The sequence below is a fragment of the Montipora foliosa genome, chromosome 1, assembly GCF_036669935.1.
Source record: "Montipora foliosa isolate CH-2021 chromosome 1, ASM3666993v2, whole genome shotgun sequence".
Classification (NCBI taxonomy): Eukaryota; Metazoa; Cnidaria; class Anthozoa; order Scleractinia; family Acroporidae; genus Montipora; species Montipora foliosa.
The window spans coordinates 17631466-17651465 of NC_090869.1; the positions used below are offsets into that span (position 1 = coordinate 17631466).

General features: G+C 36.4%; 2 protein-coding genes and 1 pseudogene across 4 annotated transcripts in view; 1 reads left to right on the forward strand and 2 right to left on the reverse strand.

The window, feature by feature from the left end:
• Positions 1–1101, reverse strand: part of LOC138010508 (uncharacterized) — a 1491-nt pseudogene extending 390 nt beyond the window's left edge.
• Positions 1102–5977: 4876 nt separating this feature from the next.
• Positions 5978–9298, reverse strand: LOC137975566 (contactin-associated protein-like 2). Its single transcript, XM_068822680.1, has 2 exons — positions 8828–9298; positions 5978–7922 (listed from the first exon to the last, which is right to left on the reverse strand). The coding sequence occupies exons 1-2, from the start codon at positions 9147–9149 to the stop codon at positions 7309–7311; spliced, it is 936 nt and encodes a 311-aa protein (XP_068678781.1). The 5' UTR covers positions 9150–9298; the 3' UTR covers positions 5978–7308.
• Positions 9299–9897: 599 nt separating this feature from the next.
• Positions 9898–20000, forward strand: part of LOC137975571 (uncharacterized) — a 10610-nt gene continuing 507 nt past the window's right edge. Inside the window, exons 1-3 of one of the 3 annotated variants that reach the window (XR_011117600.1) lie at positions 9898–10279; positions 12247–12305; positions 19560–20000. The exon at positions 19560–20000 is cut by the window's right edge and continues 507 nt beyond it. Coding sequence is in view for 1 of the 3 variants with exons in the window: in XM_068822692.1 (XP_068678793.1) it covers positions 10040–10279; positions 19414–19489; positions 19560–19648 (405 nt within the window). In the remaining 2 variants the exon portion in view is untranslated. Of the gene's footprint in view, positions 10280–12246; positions 12306–19413; positions 19490–19559 lie in introns of all 3 variants that reach the window. The other 2 variants (XM_068822692.1, XR_011117601.1) reach the window with 2 other exon arrangements.

Genomic DNA, 20000 nt, shown 5'->3' on the forward strand with positions numbered 1-20000 from the left:
CCTGCTGACTTCACACCACGTGGAGAGCACATACAAGGATATTATTGCAAAATTAACACCTCTTTCGTGTAAGTCGACGTTTTCGGCAACCACGCACACGAATCTTAGCAACTTGCCAGTCTGAAAAGAGATCAAGTAACTAATCATTTTACTGTGCTGCGTTTGTGTTAGAGAAATCTTGAATTTTTGAGATTGCCTGAGTCTCTGTATTGCCTCTGTGATATGTTTGAAACATTTTAGTAGTACAGATTATTGTTACCGCAGATTGATACAATAAAATTACCTTTAGAATCCGGAAATAACTGAACAATGAAGTGGAGTTGAGACTAAGTGTTTCAGAAATTTAGCCGTCAAAAAGAATCCATGAACAGAAGAAAAAACGCGAAATAACGGAGAAAGCCAAACTTCTGCCGCACGCATGGCAATCGCCCTTTATTTCGTCACCAAGGAACGGCTAAACACTCTAATTGCGAAGTTAAGACTGATAACTTGCGCGACCCCAATACTTACTACAGTCGGAAGTACGCAAATAATAAGGAACCTGAGCGTGATTTCTCCAAGTCTTGCTATTCTCACTCCGCTGCTGAGATCTGTCAGCCAGACCAGCATGGCTGATGCAGTGAATACCGGCGCTGACACTGTTTGTTATCAGCATTAATACCAACGCAAGAGAAAAATTGCCAATAGCTACCAAGCACTGAAACAAAAATAAAAAAAAGAGAAAAAATTGAAGGTGACAAGAGTCTGTAATATCAGTTGCATAAAAAAGCAAAGAGCCAAGACTTAAGCATGGTTTCACCAGCGACGCAAGCGCAAACGCAAGTATAAGTAGCTTATGCTGAGTGAAATGCTCGCGCTTGTCATTTACTATATGCATGTGCATGTGCATGTGTTTGCGTCACTGGAAAAACGCTTGGGGACTGGGGAAGAAAATTTCCGCTAGATAAGGTGAGCCTTCAAGATCTGTTCGATCCTGGCTCCGCTGTAGTTCGACTTGGGTTCAGTTCCGCTAGTCACGCATAGTGGTGCCTGCGTTCCATGTAAAGAGTTTTCAATGAAAAGGCTCTTGAACATAGCAGGGTACCTTTAACCTACCGCCATTTCGTTATTCAGCAAACCAACAGCAACTTTGATTTTAGCCTGCGTAGCAAGGAGACCTTTTTCGCATTTTCGTCGAGCAAAACTTGGCCCCAGAAAAAAACCTCTCGCTCTCAATCCAATCTTCTAGCGACCAGAATACGAAAGAAAATCTCTTCCGAACTCATCTTTCTCATGGGTTCGCTTTCTATACAGGCAACTTTGATTTGATTAGTGAATTAAACGTGAAGGTTGCGTTCAAAACCTCTTTTATTGTCAAGAGTTAACCGTTTGTTAGCTTTTCTTGACGGCTTGAGGTATATTTCTAGGACAGTCAAGGACTTTCAATCGAGTTGGTAAAGGTATAAATTTACCTCCGTAAGAAGAATTTGCGAGCTGACGTTTCGAGCGTTAGCCCTTCGTCATTTGCTGTAAAGGGCTCGAAGGGCTAAAGCTCTAAACGTCAGCTCGCAAATTCTCCTAAGCTCCGTGCAAACGGACTCAACAACTCCCAACATTGTTGCTAGTTGTTAGTTCTGTGGTTCTGCAGACGTTGGATGTTGTTGGTAGTTGTGTGCAAAGGGACTCAACAACTCCCAACAATGTAAAGATGGGAAGGATACGACCCATAAGACTTTGTGAACTTAAAAAATCCATCTGCCATCTTGTTTTTAACGTGTTAAATGCGTTGCGTTGCGTTGCGTTGCTATCTCCATGGAGATCATATCTAATGCGCGTGGCCCCGACAATGTTGTAAGAGCTTTCACTGGCGAAAAATGTCTGATTGCGATCACAGAACAAAGTTGTTGGCTGAAATGTTTGACCAGTTTGCAAACTTGTAGCAACAACTCCCAACAACATGAAACAGGGTGCGCAAACGCACGCAACATGTAACACCCAACAATGTTGGAACAATGTTGGCCAACAATGGTGCGTCCATTTGCACGGGGCTTTACGAAGGTTAAGTTTACTTTATCAACTTGTTTAAAACTTTTTGTGTTTCACTCCCAACCTACCCAGCACCGCAGTTTCGTTAGTAGAAACTAACACTTCACAAACTTCTTTTGGCAGAGTAAAGTCGTTGAAGACGTGTTATATTACAGAGGAATTCTCCCAGGCTACAGCAAGTGGAGCAGGAACCCTTCGACCTCAGAAGTTCCAGACAAGTGACATAAAACCACAGTCGGAGGCTAGTGTTTTTTAAGAAGTCGTCCACACCGTTGTAACAACCAATACCGCAGAGAGGCCAGTGAAAGTCAATATGGGATGAATCGTGTGTGGTAGCGAACGTAGAGCAATTTATATGCCCAGCCGGAAGGTCTGAGATGCATCACCTTTAAACAAGAGAAAATAAGGGGAGAAAAGTAGGCATCCCCCATACTTGCCCTTTTCCATAGGTAATATGTCTCAAGTTATTTTTAGAACGACTCCCACGCTGTACAGAGATACCAAGGGGATTAGGCAAAAGCCAATCATATGATGGGAATGTGTTGTCTGAGTGTGGGCTATCCATGCGGAAGACATTCCGGCCATATCATTGGCTGTTGCCTAATCTCTTTGGGATCTGTAAAGCGTGGGAGAATTTGCCTGGGAATTGATCTAAAAATAACTTGAGAATCTTACCTATGGAAAAGGGCAAGTATGCGGGATGCCCTCTCTTCCCTCTTTATTTTCTCTTGCTTTAAACCATCACGGCGTGATAAAGATTGACAACGAGAAAACGGGGCGATGACGCGAGACTCGCAAGGCGTTAGCGACCTGATCTAGAGGCAGAAACTTTCTCGATTGAACTCGAGTTTGTAGCATAATGTAATGTAGACTTGGTTTGAACCAATGGAAAGTCCTTATGCTTTGATTATTTTGCGAAATAATATGACGCCACAACATGCCCATCGTTTTAGTGCGATCGAAAGTACATTTTTTGGTTTTAAAAGGGGCAACAAGACCGACCACGTTGCAGCGCTCACTTGCAATCCTGCAACACTGGGAAATGGTCCAAGCCGCAAAAAGTGTTGTTACACAGAACACTGACCTGATGGCACGCTCTTGAGATAAGTAAAAAGAATCCAGTGTATAGACTTACGTCGTGTAAATACAGCGGTGATTCAGGGCAGCTGAAATTTGTGAGTTTCATTCACTAAATAAAGACAAAGCCGCCTAGGACCAGAACTCTGCCTTGTTCAGTTTATTTTCTTCCCGCAGAAAAATATACAGTAATCAACTGAAATGTAAGACGCGCTATTTCCCTACGGCCATGTAGCAGTTCCGTTTCTTGATTGGCGGAAGATCTAAGGCAATCAAGACTTTCACGATTACCATGACGTACGTTTGGTTTTTGCACCGGTCTGCGCCTAAGGGGAGTGGCCGCTTGACGGTCACTGGTCCAAAATGTGAATGCTTATGCATGGCGGATCGTTGATACACTCGTTCACGCAGTAAAACTACTGCTACTCCTAGTTCATTTCTTGATTCACGGCACAGTACGTTACCTTGCAAAATTTCTACGAGGACGCCCTGGATATGAAGCTCTAGATAACCAACGAGGCGTGTAGCGCTGAGTTGGTTATAATCATTTTGTATCCAGCAATCCCGAGTAGAATAATTCTTTTATTAAAAACTCCATGGTGTTCCCGGTGGTAGTATTGTTGACTAAAGCACCGATTTCTCTCTCGGTCTATTCCGGTCCAAAACGGCTTCTGTCGTCCATTTTTTTCTCACAGCTCCACAAATGTTTTCAGCTTGCTTTATTGCTGACGCGTTCCTTGACCATATGCTGGAAATCTGATACCCGTAGTTCAGTTTTTTTATAAAATGAAGTATACATGCCAATTTCTAATATATTTTTACGATATGAAGACAGCATTATTTCCTTCTATCTGATTTTCACGTGGGGTTTGTTAGATAGCCTTGCTTATTTGGAAACGATAAGTATTGAAGCTGTGAAGATTGGGGGATGTTTGCGGCTAAACTTATAAAAGTACAATAAACTTAATTAACAATCTTACACATATAAACAAAGTCCTCGAGTCTAGAGACACAAATCGACGTGGATGTCTCCTTAAAACTGTAATCATTAAAATTGGCTATAAGAGCATTGTAACAAAGTCACAGGCTATGTTCACTCGTCATACTATTCCAAAATACAGCTCCTCTGTAAGTTACTGAGTTTCTCATGAAACGAGTGTTACAGGGCGATATCAGTAATGAGTCGCGTGCCCGCGTTCAATAACCCAAGTTCCGTTTGCTAATTATACCATCCATAGAGAGTTTGTGGTAGTGTATCACTATACGCCTTATGAATTTAAATAAAACTAATGGATTTTTAAAACGAGGAGAGACTAGTCTATTGCGCCCGTTCTAGGACTTCTTTGACGCTGTTCTTGGGGAGAAAAATGAGTCCAGCTGCCCTGCAGTGAAGCCGTTCATAACTCTAAGTCAGAGTTTAAGCAGGAGCCCCAGGGTTATGTAAGACAAAACCATTTTACTTTGCAGACTGTTCGAAGAAAGACTGCTGACTGTTCGTTCTTTTGGATGGAACCAGGAAAAAAGCCCTCTGATAATATTTACTTTATTTATTTTTATTCACTTATTTATTTATGTTTTCATGTGATTACTTGGGGGTATGTCCTTTTTCAGTTGTTTTAGATTTACACTTGATGGGATTTTTTCCTGGATCCACCCAAAGAACAAATGATTTTGACACCTGATGGCATTATTCAAAAGAACGAATAATCTATACACCTGATTGGATTTTTTTCTAGGATCCATCCAAAGAACGAATGATTTATACATGCTTGATGGAATTTTTCCCAGTTTTTTTTTTCCTGACCCCATCAAAAAGAACAAATTATTTTATTGCTGCAATACACCATGGATCAGATGCTGAAGCTACATGATGTAACTTGTGCTTCCTTTTTTTCTGGGTCATTTCCCCTTGTTTTGCTCTTGACCATTTCGTAATAGTATTTCTAATTGCTATGGGCATTCCACGATCCTTGTTTTGCTGTTTTGTCATACTGGTTCCCAGATCCACTCCTTCTCACGTCTCGTACCCAAGCCATGTCTTCAGTTCGGGTCGGGTTCGGGTCGCGTGAATTCTTTTGTCGCAAGCAAGGCTGACGTTTACGGGAGACTGCAAATTTTTGGAAAGAAGGAAAACATTTGCCAGCTTTTTCTTCCATGTAAGTAACCAGGTATCCTTTTTTTCTTTATTTTAATATAATTTTTCTTTTTTTTGAAATGATACACCATAGTTAACAATGCTTCGAGCAACCGGTGCCTGGTTGTTTGGATTTTCCTCATTGAAAACAACTGGGTTTCATTTTGCATGGGATTTTTTTGGGTTTTGGAGCTGTCCTTTCCCGTGTTTTAAGTACGAAGGTTTCGTGTAGGGATTTTCTTATATTTATTATTCTTATATATTAAGAACGAATAATTTTCATGTTCAAATATTTGTTTATTCCTCTTACTTAATTTAGTTTCTTTTGCATTTACTATCTGGCTGTTTCTGAAATTTGAGTTTGTTTTCTTTTGTTTTGCTAACTCCACTGTGAGGTTGAGAGTTTGCTTTGTGAATTTCTTTTCCTCGTTTTACAGACTTAACCCTAACTTTTGGCTATGATTTTCCCTCAACTCATCATCCATACCACAATATTCCCCCCTACTACCTACTGATTAATGAATGTTTTAGTTGGTGGAGAGAAACCCCTTCTTATAAGGAGGATTCCTATGAAAACACCAATTAAGACAGCCACAAAGGATACTAGGTTACCTGCTGCCTCGTGTATTACTATTAAACAACGAACTGGTAGAACTATAAGCTGCAGAATCATTCAATACTCCAAAACTATTCAATTTTTTTTCCAGATTTTATTAGTATTTATATACACTTAATAACTGATACACTATCCAGAAAATTTAAGTTACTGTTAGATGAAGATGAGATGCATAGTTTCCACAAATAGTGGAGAAATGCACAAAACTTGAGCTATCTATAGCCATTAGCTAAGATTCAGCTAACCCATTCAAGTCATCTCAAGAGGGGCTCATGAAACGCTCAAGAAAAGAAAAAAGTCCTTGAATAAAGACAAAAGCTAAGCCAGGACCTAAGAAGAAAAAAAACAACTGATTTTTTGAACGAAAAGAGGAAAAATCTTGTAGGGAGTGATAAAGGTTCGTGGTTTGATCAACCTTCTAAGATTTCTTGAGAAGATGTGGAGAAAGCAGTCAGCTCTTCCCCTGCATCTTTACGTGGAGCCAGTAGCAAAAAAACATTGCGCAGGGAAAGTTCTAAACGATTGCTTTCATGTCGGCCACTAATGCCTCCCTGTAATCTCGCTCCTCGGTTTCATTTTTCGTCGCCCTTGCAATTTTCTTATCTTTGGTTTTCCCCTTAATTAGTTGTTATCACTGGAAAGCAGGCGCGAGGAAGCTAACTATGATAAACACTAATGTTCTCCCGCGGAGCGCAATTTTGCTTGCTGTGAACTCCTGGTGGCTGGTGGCTCACTGTGAACCCGTTTTTGACATAATTCTCAGAGAAGGCGTGACAGGCTTGAATTTCTTTTGAAGGTGAAAACATGCACAAATGAATTAATAGTGTATGTAGAGCAGACGGATTTCCGTGAAATTTGGCTGAAATGTTCATTGAACAATTAGGAACAAAGGAGTGCGGGCATTTTCGGTCAAACCAAATACTTCCCTCGTGGCGTCTTCGGAACTCAATACGTTTCGATTTTGTTTATAGTTGAACTTGACATACCTATAAAAAGAGAACCAATGAGAGTACGGGAAAATGCCTACACATTTTGAAAGATGGATGCTTTGGGATTGACACTGTGCAGTTACATTTCATCAGCGATCACGTTTGATACCCGATTAATTCGACGGAATGGCGCTCGGTCATTTTACTGTTTACCGTCTTCCTTCTCCTTCACAAACAGATAAATAAAACCCTTATATTTTTTCGAATTATGCATTTATTAACCTTTGTATTGATACATAGTTTGTGGTAGTTTCCTTTCAAACAGCACGCGTACGAATTTTTTTTCTGGAGAGTACCCGCGAAGGTTTGGAGTAACCATAAATTTTATTTTGGTGATTTTTGTGGGTGCGTGCGTGCGTGCGTGTGGATATACTATGTATGTTTCATTCAATTTTATCAGCATTTTGCGTGGTTGTCTCAGTTTTCATTAGATCGTGTTAAATACCGTGAAATAAGATCACTTGAGATCATGCTGTTCCATAGCATTTGAATTTTCCTAGTGTGTGGTACCCTTCCTCCCCTTTGTCTCCAGTATCTCCAAACCTGAGCTGCGAAACTGGAAGCCGAGTCTTGTTGGTGAGGAGACCGCTGTCTTCACGCCAGACCTTGTCATTCTTATCACAGTTACAGCCAAAGCTAGAGTCTGCGCATGAGTTGTTCATCCCGCATGCGCACTTGTTATGACCAGATGCTCCATCCCAATAAAACATCTGTTTTGAGTCACGTGACACCCACCATCCTCTTCTACCTTTGTTGCGAAAAATCTGAGCATGGTGACACTCATACTTGATAAACTGTTCACAGTGTGAGGAGACTCTGGTGAGCATCGCCAGCTGAGACAGACTTGTTCCAGTGTACTGATTGTCACGTGAGTAACAACCAGCTTTTTCACATCCCTGGACATGCGTTCTGCTTTCACTGTCGTGACTGATGAATGTCACGCCAACTCCATTCTTGTCAGTCATGTTACAAGTGACATCAAACGGTGGAAAGCCTCCTTCACCGTCAGGATCAATGACGTAACCTCCACTCTTTAAAGTAGGTTCCAACCTTTTCAAAGCGGTGCAAGATTTGGTGTATCCTTTACAGAGCAAATGTAATTGTTAGCACCAGAAGCCCAAGACTAGAAGCCTCCCAATGCATTATATAATTGAGTCAACCTTTGCGCGTATCTTTCTATTTTTAGAACTAATCCTTCAGCAGGAAATTCACATTTCCAACAATTTACATCAATTTGCGTAATTTGAGTACATTTTTTTGCTATTTTTGTCTTTGTTCCACAATAACTTTATTCTGATTGGCCATTCTAAACAGTGTGTGCACAGCCGAATAACTCGTGGCGTTCTAAAAATAGAAAGATACGAGCAAAGGTTGACTCATAGGGCTTGTATAGGAGAGGCAAGCTCCTACTCATGGGCTCCTGTTAGCACTTAACCGACAATGCCTCTTTTTCAAGGGCGAAAATCTCTACTGTTTTCTACATACCAAATATATCGTGGTGTTTCTAATGACCTACTAAATCACGGTAGTCTCGAAAGAAAATATTTCAGATCAAGAAAAACCCTGAATTTTTCTTTGAAGGATAAATAACTTGTAACTGAAGTGCCTTCTTTCGAGTTTTGAGGTACAAAATCGACAAATTTTAACCACTGGAGTTCATTGTTTGGCGAACCCCTATTTCTTTCAAATCATATATATTGTAAAGCTGCATGCTATTAAGTTCAAACGCGGGCAAGAGAATTTATATTCGAAAGAGAAACATTTAAAAAAAAAAACAAACAGAATTGGGGGAAAAATAGGCTTTTGGTGTCCATTTTACATACTTGTCCTGGAGTCAGAAAGAAGTTAGGAACAACTGCATGTACTAACACGAAATGAAGCCAATTTTGGTCTCCAAAAAGAATTAAAGAAAGACTGTTATGTGCTTGAATATTTTTAGTCAAGCTCGAACAAGAAGCAATTTGGAAATGGAGTTAAATTGCTTACCTAGGTTTCCAGGGGGTTTTATTCCCATGTATGTTGAGTGTGGTTCAACTACGAAACAAGCGCGACAACTGTACTCTCTTGTTTTATAGTTCAAATCACATTTCCTGGTGTCCCACCAAAAGTTGATGCTCATACATGGCAGATCGGTGATACACTGGTCAACACAGTCAGAAAAGTGCTGTATTTCCTTGGAGCTGTAAGCTGCATGCAGAAGGGCGACTCCTCGTTCAGATCTTGATACACGGCACTCCGAGCTCCCTCGCACAGCCAAAACGTTTATCTTTGAGTAAAATAATGTTAGTAAGATATGGATTTGATGCATTCTGGATCGCAGTTAAGATATTCTGATTCAAAGTCCGACGCTCAGCTGTACTTGAAGATTAAACGTAGCCACCTGTCTCTGATGCCCAAAGTGACCGACGACAATTAGCAGACTTGACAAAGACTTGGGTACTTAGTAAGAAAATAACACAAACAGCGTTGATAAACATTGTATTCCAACGCATTTTTTACACAGAACTTGACAAGCTACGAGTAGTATAGGAGTTGGGGGTACCAGATCATTTTTAATGATCTGTTACCAAACCCAACTCCATACTACTTTTCCATTTAATGGCTACCAATTTTTGATCTCGTATTTTTGGCTACCAATTTTTGGTCTAGTATTTTCGATCTTATATTTTGGAAATCTATATGTTTTTTAAAATAATGGCTACCAATTTTTGGTCTAGTATTTTTGATCACGTATTTTTGATTCTGTATTTTAAAATAATGGCTACCAATTTTTGGTCTAGTATTTTTGATCACGTATTTTTGATTCTGTATTTTGGAAATCTATATATATTTTTTAATTTTATGATAATTATTGTACTTTCCATATAATGGTTTCCAATTTTTGATCTCGTATTTTTGGTCTCGTATTTTTGATCTCGTATTTTGGAAATATATATGTTTTTAAAATATTTTGATCTCACATTTTTCACGGTATAAAAGCATGTTCACATTGCGCGGCTTTCTCGGAAACACAGGAAGTCGATGATGTCATACAATTGTGGGTTCCCCCAGGAAAATGAGTCATCACGAGACGGTCGTATGATTTTTCTAACCAATCAAAAACTTCACATTTTTACTACATAATTGTGAAACGTTTCAGTGAAAAGTTATTAATTTGTGAAACTTTTTTGTGAAAGTCATTTATTAAGTTTAGATAAGATGCCTTACTCTTTGAAGCAGTTGGACCAGCGCTATCAGAATATTTGCAATAATATAAAAGATGCCAAGGAGTACACAATTCAACATTTAAAAACCACAATTGAAATGAACCTTCAACATTTTTTTAATACTCTTGATGACCGAAACTTGGAGGAATGTGATACAGAGTTGGAGATGATTGAGGAAACAATTCGTCAGTGTCGATCGGCTGTTAGGAATGAACAGTCTCGACGTTTGTTGGTGAGTGAGATTAATCGCAAGACTGAAACAAATACCAAGAAAGCAGTACAAAAACAAGCATTTAAACTGAAGAGGAAGAACTCGCTTTTAAATAAAGCATCCCCATATCCATTAAGATCACAGCATTCGATTGGACATTGAAATGGAACATTAAAATTGAACTATACTGTGATGGCCATAAGCGTAACTGGTGACGCCATTATCATGAATGTACCGCTTGTCATCGAAGCAAGATAATGACACTTTGTTGAGTTTATAGCTTTCAAGTTGATGTTTATTGCTTCGGATTGTTTTCATTGTGTGATGCATTTGTTCATTATTAAACAGTACGTTTTTATAATTTTAATGAGTGATGTTCTTTTTGATTATATTTTTCTTGATTCCCTTTGCAGTTTTTCCGCCTTTGTCATTGTCTTTCATGTATGAATACATTTTGGATCTTAATCCAATGAATTCGGTTATTGGTATACCTGCAGCCTCATCTTTGAATTTACCAATTAATTTTTTATTAGTCTTATCAAAATATTGAGAATCCTGTGGGTAGTCACTATTATCGAACTTGTTTTTATTATTCCAAAAGTCTTGATATACATCAGTAGTTTCAATTTCATATGTGAGACTATCGGTGTCGGTAAATAGCAGCTTAGCTTTGTCTCCATACTTATTTTTAATGTAGTTATAATGAAAATCATACATCAGAGTCTTGCTAAGATCTAGAATACACATACCAACATAAGCTGGCCGGTTTAGGACTAGTGTTTCTTTAATCTTATGAACTGCTAGAAGGTTTTCATTAAAAATTTTACTGCTAACATATGTTGGTTTAGCAGTCATTTTCAATAGTTTCTTTTCATCAGTTACTAATCTAACATCTACACGCTTACGTAAATTTTCCATTGTTTTCCCAAATACACTGTTGTTCATTAATTTAAAAAAGTCTTTCTCAAAAGCATTTTTAGCATTAGTTCTTTTCTCAGTATTAAAGTCAATATATTGCTTCAACCATGCGGACTGATTGAACTCTAGTACTCGATGGATTTTAGTTATTTTCAAACCAAGATCAGTGTATAATTGTAAGTTTCTATAATGCAGTACATACTTTTTTTTAGTGCTTAATGTTGGTATTAATTTGTATACTAGACCAGTTGAGATATTATATTTCTTAGCAATCTTTTTACAATAGGTAGACAACATATCTTGATTAACTTTGATCTTTTCAGCTGCTCATGGATAATCATTATGCAAATTATGCAATTCTTTTGGATATGTTAGGTCTACTTCTAGTATTAAACCTTTCTTGCTGTCATCTTTATACTTTGCTAATTCTATATTATCTATCTGTTTTTTGTCATCCATTTAAATCCACCAGTTGGTAGGTATTGCGACATAGCCCATCCACTGATACAGATTGTTAGCATCAAGATACATGATATACTTTGAGGGCGCCTTCTCATCATATGTTTTCATGTATTTATTGCTAGCTTTACCATATCGATTGGCAATATACGATATACCACCCCTCATACCTTTTTCAATGAATTGAAACATATCAATGTCAGTCATTAGTTCCAATTTGATATCAGTCATTTTTAGCATAGCATCCCATGACAAACCAGGAGATGTAAAATAATGGCATGGGTCAAGTTTATAGTATTGCAGACAGGTCTTTCGAAAGTTTTCGAATACATCCGCTAATAGAAGGATGTCAGATTTCAGATACAGGTCATGATACTCACCCATTGTTTTAAGCATGAATGTTTCCCATACAGTCTTTGCATGTTGATAATCTTTATCGGTAATGTGTTCATCATTTAATATACTATAAAAGTCTTTTTGTTTTGGTAGTTCCGTTTCATTGAATTTATCAAAGCTATTCATGTGATCATAAGGATAAACACCTTTTTGTTTCATAAGCTTAAACATTTCATTTTTGAATACTTCTTTTGTGTATTTGAATGCTTCATCAGTTAGATTACTCACCAGTTTTTCTAAACTTGAGCTCATGAATTGGAAACTATCAATGAAGGTAAGATGATTACCAAGCATGAAAGACATATACTTTTCCATATTATTCGGAATTGCATTGATATTCATTTGACACTTTTCACCTTTCTTATTTGTATATGTATGCTTCTTGACTATTTCACCAATCTCTTGCATTATAAAATGGCTGTCATACCCACGGAGATTATGAAATATTACTGGAATTTTATCAGTCATTCGAAAGTTAAGATTGCAATCTTGATGAGCGGATCCTCTGTACTGACCAGTTATATGACAGTGATCTCTGACTCTTACATCGGTTTTATGATATTCTTTCTCACATATGTGACATTTATTAGCTTTTTTTAATTCTTTTTCATCGTCTTTGGTCATTTTTAATGGTTTGTTAAATTCCTTTTTCATAATATTTTTACAATATTTAACTTCTTCAAGCATTTTTTCCATGAATTTGTAAACAGAATTAGGACCTCTATATATTTCAACTGGTTTGGTATATTTATCATCGTAACGACAAACGACCTTGTATCCATAGCCACAGTCTGTATGTCTTTGATAAGCTTCAGTATATGATTTATCATTATTAGGTTGACAACCGGATATCTTTTCTGTAATAGCTTCAAAATCACTGTATATCACAAATGGTACTGGTAGTTGTTTATGGAAATTATTGAATTTTAATATGTTGTCATTTTTTGCTGGCATTTTTATCGCTTGTGTGTCATTCACTTGCATACAGTTTTCTTTATGATCAGTTAATACTCTTTCAGAGCTGAAGCATTGAAGACAATACATACAAAAGTGTTTGCTCTCTTTGTGTTTTGTTTGATTGTACATGAACTTGTTGAAATCTTTGATTAATACATAGTGATTGTTTTTGTTTTCTGTGATTAACAATAAATTCATATGGTCTTTGTACTTTTCTTTTGAAACATAAATTGGATATGGTTGTTTATCTTCATAACCGAAAACATTGATGTTGATCTTATTCTGCTTTTCTATTTTGTTGTACTGTTTGGTAGTCACTGGAAATTCAATTCCTGAATAATCCAAATTTTCAATATATTGCTTGTCGACTTTTTTAATTCTCTGTGGGTATTTGTCTTGAGGATTCAAATGTCTGATGTGACACCACCTGAAGCATTCATTATCCTCATTTTTCATGTTGATCAATCCCTTTGCACTGTTTCTGAGTTCTGTGGGTAGTTTTATATAAGAAGATCCTTTCATTGGTTCATATTTAACTACATTAAGATAATGGTTATCAATAGATTCAACAGTCCGGCCACTACCTTCAGAAAGCCATAAAGCAACAGTATTCAAGATTTCTTGTTTTTATAAAGATAAAGCTAGTTCAATTTGTGGTTTGCTGTTGAAATAAGCTGTTTTCATCAATTTTGCTTCACCTGTTTTCTTTTCAAATGTGACTATCAGTGTTTCGACGAATTTCAGTCCTTTCATTGATATTAATATGTTTTCAATATAGTTAGCAACAGCCTTTCTTGTGTTGTTTAGTTGCACTAATGGGTCTTTGTTGTTTTTGATATCTATTTCATAAGACTTTGTATAGCCTTTCAGAGCTTTGTTTGTTTGCTGTATCTTAGTTCTCGGCATTGGAACTGGTTTTTTGGTCCTTGGTAATGGGACTGGTTTGTATCCGTCTCTAAACTCCATTGGTGGAAGAATGACGTTTTCTTCATAATCACGCACCATTTGTTTGACGCTCTTTTGTGATGTTGGGATAGGCCTCCTTGGTGTTGGAACTGGTTTCTTTTTTTCTTGCTTTAATAACAGTCTGATTAGTTCTGATTTACTGAGCTTTTTAAGACTCTTTTTATCCATACTATATGACGAGATATTATTTTTCATTTATATAATTTATTGTAATTAATAATTTATAGTAATTAATATTTCTTTAACTATCTATATATGAGTTTAAAAGATAATAAGAATTCAAAGTATCCATGAATTATGGATTATTTGAACTTTTTTTGTTTTAATTCCAAGGTTTTTGTACACGGTTTTTTGGAAGTATATATATCAAACCAGGATTATTATATTCAAAAGCATTTTTGTAATGTTTCATTGTTCTCAGATGGGAACTTTTACCTGCAAGAGTATAATTTATTCCAGTATTACATATGTCACAAAACCATGGTTTGGTAAGCATGTATTCAGTCTTATGTTGAATACGCTCCCCTTTAGTGTAGATAACTGGTCTACCTCTTTTTTTAATTTCTTTATTTTCCATCTTATAATAATATATAACTATATCTTTTTAAATGTTTTAAGATGTATCCATTGGTTCTGTTTCAATCATATTTTTTATTTCATGATATAATTGGTCTGAATTTATGGTTTTCTTCAAATGATTTTTGAGAGAATTTATTTGTTTTTCTAAATCCCTTTTTTTTTGCTGCAAAATTATAAGTTCATTTCGCCAGTGAAGCAAAATTTTTGTTGAATCTTTCATATAATATTATTATTTATATTTTTTTAGCAAAGTGCGTTTAAATGTTTTTACCATAAAAGATGGTATGACCAAAATGAACCTTTTTGTTGTCACGGTTGGAGTAATCAAGGTTTTTTGCTCTGTATAAAGCTCTTGCTCTTTGTCTTAATAAATCAAAATCTTTGCCAGTTAATATCATATATTGTATCACTAGATTATTTGTAAGTCCTTGAATGGTATCCAGCTATTGAAATCATCACTATATCCCTTCCATTTTACCAGAGCTTGTTTCTTCTTATAATCCTTCCGAATGACTTTATCAATACGAAAAACATCCTGTCTGGCTTTCAGTAATTCAGGTTCATAAAAACTCCCTTGAATATCTTCACCTCTGAGATCTTTTAGTTTGTATGTGATTGGATTAGTGTATTGGATCTTATCAACTGTAAACACTTCTTCTGTCCAATTTGGTGTATAACCCTTGTCAAACACATTTCGTTTATACTTGGATATTCGAACCTTATCACCTGTTTTGAATTTAGGTTTCTGTTTCAATGTTTCTGTATCACCATATAGATTAAAGTAAACAGTTCCTTCGTTGCTCTTTTTGCTAGCTTCAACAGGTGTCATCTTTATACTTGAATGTTTTGTGTTGTTGTACTGTTTTACTAGTTTGGGCAGCATATCGAGATACATTGTATTACCTTGAACTGTGAACTGTTTCCACATTTTGGATTTAATTGTTCTATTCCACCTTTCAACCACTGAGGATTTTTCCTCATTTTCAGTGGAGTACATATGTATCCCATTTTTCTCTAGCAAGTCTTTTAAGTTTTTGTTATAGAACTCCTTTCCCTTATCAACCCATAAATACTGTGGTTTTCTACCTTCCTTGAATATTGTTTTAAATGCTTCAGTGACAGATTCGCCTTTCTTATCCTTCAATGGGACAATCCAACCATATTTGCTGAAAACATCAATAACCATAAGAAGATACTGATAACCTTTATTCCATTTGCTAAATTTTTGCATTTCAACTAGATCACTTGCCCATATTTCATCAATGTGATTTACGATTACACGCCGCCGAGTAAAGTTGCGTCTTATAGATGCATGTAATTCATCTGCTAATTTTTCTAGCCAGTTTTCTTCACTCGACGGCTTTTTCCGTTTTTTGGCTTAACACCAAGACCAAGTTTTTGTTTTATGTTTATCGCATTTCTCGCCAACCAGTGCCCCCATTCTCTTTCATTGTATGGTACGTTATCCAAAGCTTGTACCATTTTTCGTTCTGCTTTGTTTTTACATTTTTTGTCATCCTTACATACTGAATAATCAACGTCGTGCTGCATTGCTATAGCATCCGTTTTACCAGTTGGCATATCATATATTTCTAGTATTTCACCAGTTTTGGGGTTATATTTCAGTTGATCTTCTAGAGGGTTGTAAGGGCCCGTGTAATGATGCCCAGGAAGCGTCCAACCTTTTTTTGGTTTTGAACGTTTTCCAATAGCTTTGTGAATGTCTAAAGAACCGCCGTCTAGATCTTTTCTGTTTGTTGTGTATTTTTTATTTGGTCTGATTTTTGTTGACAATTGATTCAAAGCTTGAGATCCAACATTTTGAATTGCTGGATTAAGTTTATCCAAAGCATAATCAATAGCTTTTTTCTGTAACTTTGGATCTCGTAGCATTTCTGATGTGTAATATCTACCCATTTCAACTGCTTTTTTGCCAAGATAAGGTACTCCTTTAGTTAAAAATAATTCTGCTGCTGTAATACCAACAGTACTTAATATGCCCACCCCAGACGACGGGCTAAACCGTTTCCCACCTGTTTCTCTTTTTTAACAAATTTAGTCTTTTTAATGCCGCATTCTACACAAGTACAATAAAACATTAGTCTACCATTTTTAGTTGTTTTCTAACCTGAAGGCTCAGTGCATTCAGTGACTTTTTTTTGTTTAACACAATATGACCTCATATATTATATATGTTAGATATTTCTAAAATAACTTTCAATAAATTTCTCATTTTTCATTGTGTCATGTATGTCAAACACTTGTAATAAATCATAATACGAATTTCCCTTATTCATTTCATTTAGAAAGTACAAACAAAAATACCCACAAGTGGTTGTGTTCAAGTTTTGAATTTGGTTGTTTTGGTGTAATAGAGTTAAATTTTTCTTTTTGGCATGACTTACAATCTCTTGGAATGGAGGCATACCGAAACTATCAAAATAATTGATAACGTTATCTTTTACATAAGTTGCAACCCAATGGCTTCCTCTCATATATGAAGGTTCAAGATTGTGAATAAATAATGCTTGCTTATGATTATGTGGAATGCTTTTGTCTCTTGACAGAACATCATTGATTGTTATATTTAAATATTTGCACCATTTTATTAGATCGTGGTTACTCAAAGGGGTGTTTTTATAAAATTTTGGTTTTACAATATTGCCCCCAGAAGGGGTATGCCATTGAATGGACTGTTTTTTCCCAATAGTAGTCCCTTTCCTGATTTTTTTTTGGTTGTTCTTTTTTTTTTACCATTACCTGTGACATATGGTGGAAAACTATAAAAAGGAGGGGGTATTTTTGGTAATCCAATTCTAGGTGCTCCTGTACCATGTTTTGGCCAAGGAGGTGGTAACCCAACCTGTGGAGCTCCTTTTCCAGTCATCTTTTTTAATGGCTTCAATAGCTAGTGAAATACCGATGCTAGCTAACAGAGTGCCTAAAAATTCACCTGATTGTGTTTTGGTAGGTTTTATACGAACACCAGAACCCGATTGAAGGGCATTTAATATATCCTGTTTTTGTTTCGTCGATAAAAGATGTTTATATTCTATCAGCTTTTTAATTTTGTCTTGTGGCACGAGAAAACCACCAGTCTGTACTCCTTTCCCAGAGATTGCTTTAACCAATTAAGAAGCACCTTCGCTCGCTAGTCCTCCCGAAGCACTTAGTCCAAGCGTTTTTGCAATTGTTGGTGCGAATGATCTTCCAAGTGTCAATACGGTACTCAAAAGAATTCCACCGACTTGTTTTCTAATATCAGTCTTAGCAAGACGAATATCCATACCTTTATTCAATTTGCGATTTTTTTCCAATCTCTTCTTTATCATTGCTGGAACATAAAGAGTATCGTTTCCATGAAGAGAATCATTTGTCAGTCTCAGAACAATTGTTTCCCTTTTATGGCAAGCGGTACTCAGATTCTTTTTTTGATTTTCTGAAAGTCTCACATTGATTTCAAAAAGTTGAGTCATTTGTTGTATATAATATATGTTATATAAATTCCATGGTTCACAAAACATATATAAAAAAGAAATATCCTATAGTTGGTGTCATCGACTTCTTTACACTATAACCAGTTCATTTCCGATTTTGTCAATGACGACTGTTTCTTCATATAAAACGACAGCATGTGCACTGAAAGGACTGTCGTCAGCACTATTAGCATTTAGTTTATACCTAAAAATCAACTGTTTGGGATCTCTTGTTACTTTCTCTGCCTGATATGATAGATCGAAATAGATTAGTGAGTATAAACTATTATAATTAGCTAGATTCAACTGCGTTCCGGTGTTGTAATCATTTTTTCTCATTGCATAAGACATTAAATCGTTGAAGATTCTTACTTTACTTTCAGAATCATATTCAGCTTCCGGATAAAAGACACCATTACCATATTCTAGACGACATGTTGTCAAATAACTACCATTTCCACGATCGGCATTTATATTAAATGTATCAAATTCATATGGATTTGCCGTTGAATTCTTTGTTTTAGCTCGTTGTAGGTATACAAAAATTGCTTTAACATTGTCAATACTAGAAGAAATCTGGAAGAATCCACTACCATTCCTCGGACCTGACATTTGATGCATTTCTCTGAGATACGTCCGTTTATCCTGTTTTAAAAAAGAACCAATGATCTTATCATACAGACTGTCTTTTGGTGTCAATTTTGGGACCCATAGTAGAAATCTGTTAATGACAACCCTTCCATTATCAACTGCATCAAGTTTTTGAAGTAGTTCTCTATCATCCGGTAGCTTTAAAGTAAATTCAAGCTGCATTGGTACCAGCATCTTAGTCTCTAATTCTTCAAAAAAACTGATACGATTAAGAGGTATGATAACATTGCCATCTGAATTCCCGGTTGTTAAAAGTCGTCTAGCCTCAAATCCTGTATTTTGATTGGCATTTGCTATAAGATGACTTGTATCTAAATACCAAAGACTATTCTTGGCTACTGAGCGACCAAAATCGTCACTATATTCTAGCAGGTTTTTTACAAAAACAACTTTATGAAGATTATCCGTGTCGTATACGATTTTACCAGCGCTTTTTATCATCATATGAGAAATAAAACTATGGGCCCCATTAATAACTGTTATACGATCTGCACCATAGGCTGTACCATCAGCCAATTTTTGTACCTGGAACTGGACCTCGAAATAAGCATTGTACCAATCGTAAAAACTCGATCGATCATTGATTGTAAATGTATATCCATTTTTCTCCTGATGTTGACCATTGGCTGGGGCTCTAATTACATCATCAAGTTGGAAACGCACTAACTCATTTCTTTGTAAAAATTCACTTGTTCTAAAAGCCATTTATACTATTATATTATATAATTTTGCTATCATGTTATTTATTTGAAGACTCTACGCCTTCTTCCAGATCCTGATATCAATCTATTGAGGATCATATCAGTACTTTCATCTTGCTGTTTAATGGGTGAGGATGGAACAATTGCCCTTTGTGTTGTAGCTCCTTTTCTCAAATTTGCCAATTTTTTCATTATTAGGTCTCCTGACTTCTCTGATACCGCCTTACCCAGACGATCACCTGCATGGGAAACCCCTGATTCTAATGCCTTCTTTGCTATTGGCTTAGCAAATTTCTTGAAAACAGATGATGCCACATTCTTTAACGGTTTAAAAATATTATCAACGATAAGCCCAGACCCTTTGTGTTGATATACAAATCTACCAAGTTTTGGATGATAAAACCTCTTGAATTCATACGGTTTCATTTATACTTTTATGTTATATTATTCCATGCTTTTCATAATCAGTGAAAAAGCTGTATCCGCTCCATTTAGATTCAGTAATCTTTTCCCATCTGTTACCCACATTCTGATTGATGAAATTGTAGTTTTATTAACTGGATTAAATGTAACTCGTCGTGGTTCGAGGGTGAAGGAGTAACTTGGAGTTAGTACACTGGTTGAGAATGAATAAATGAT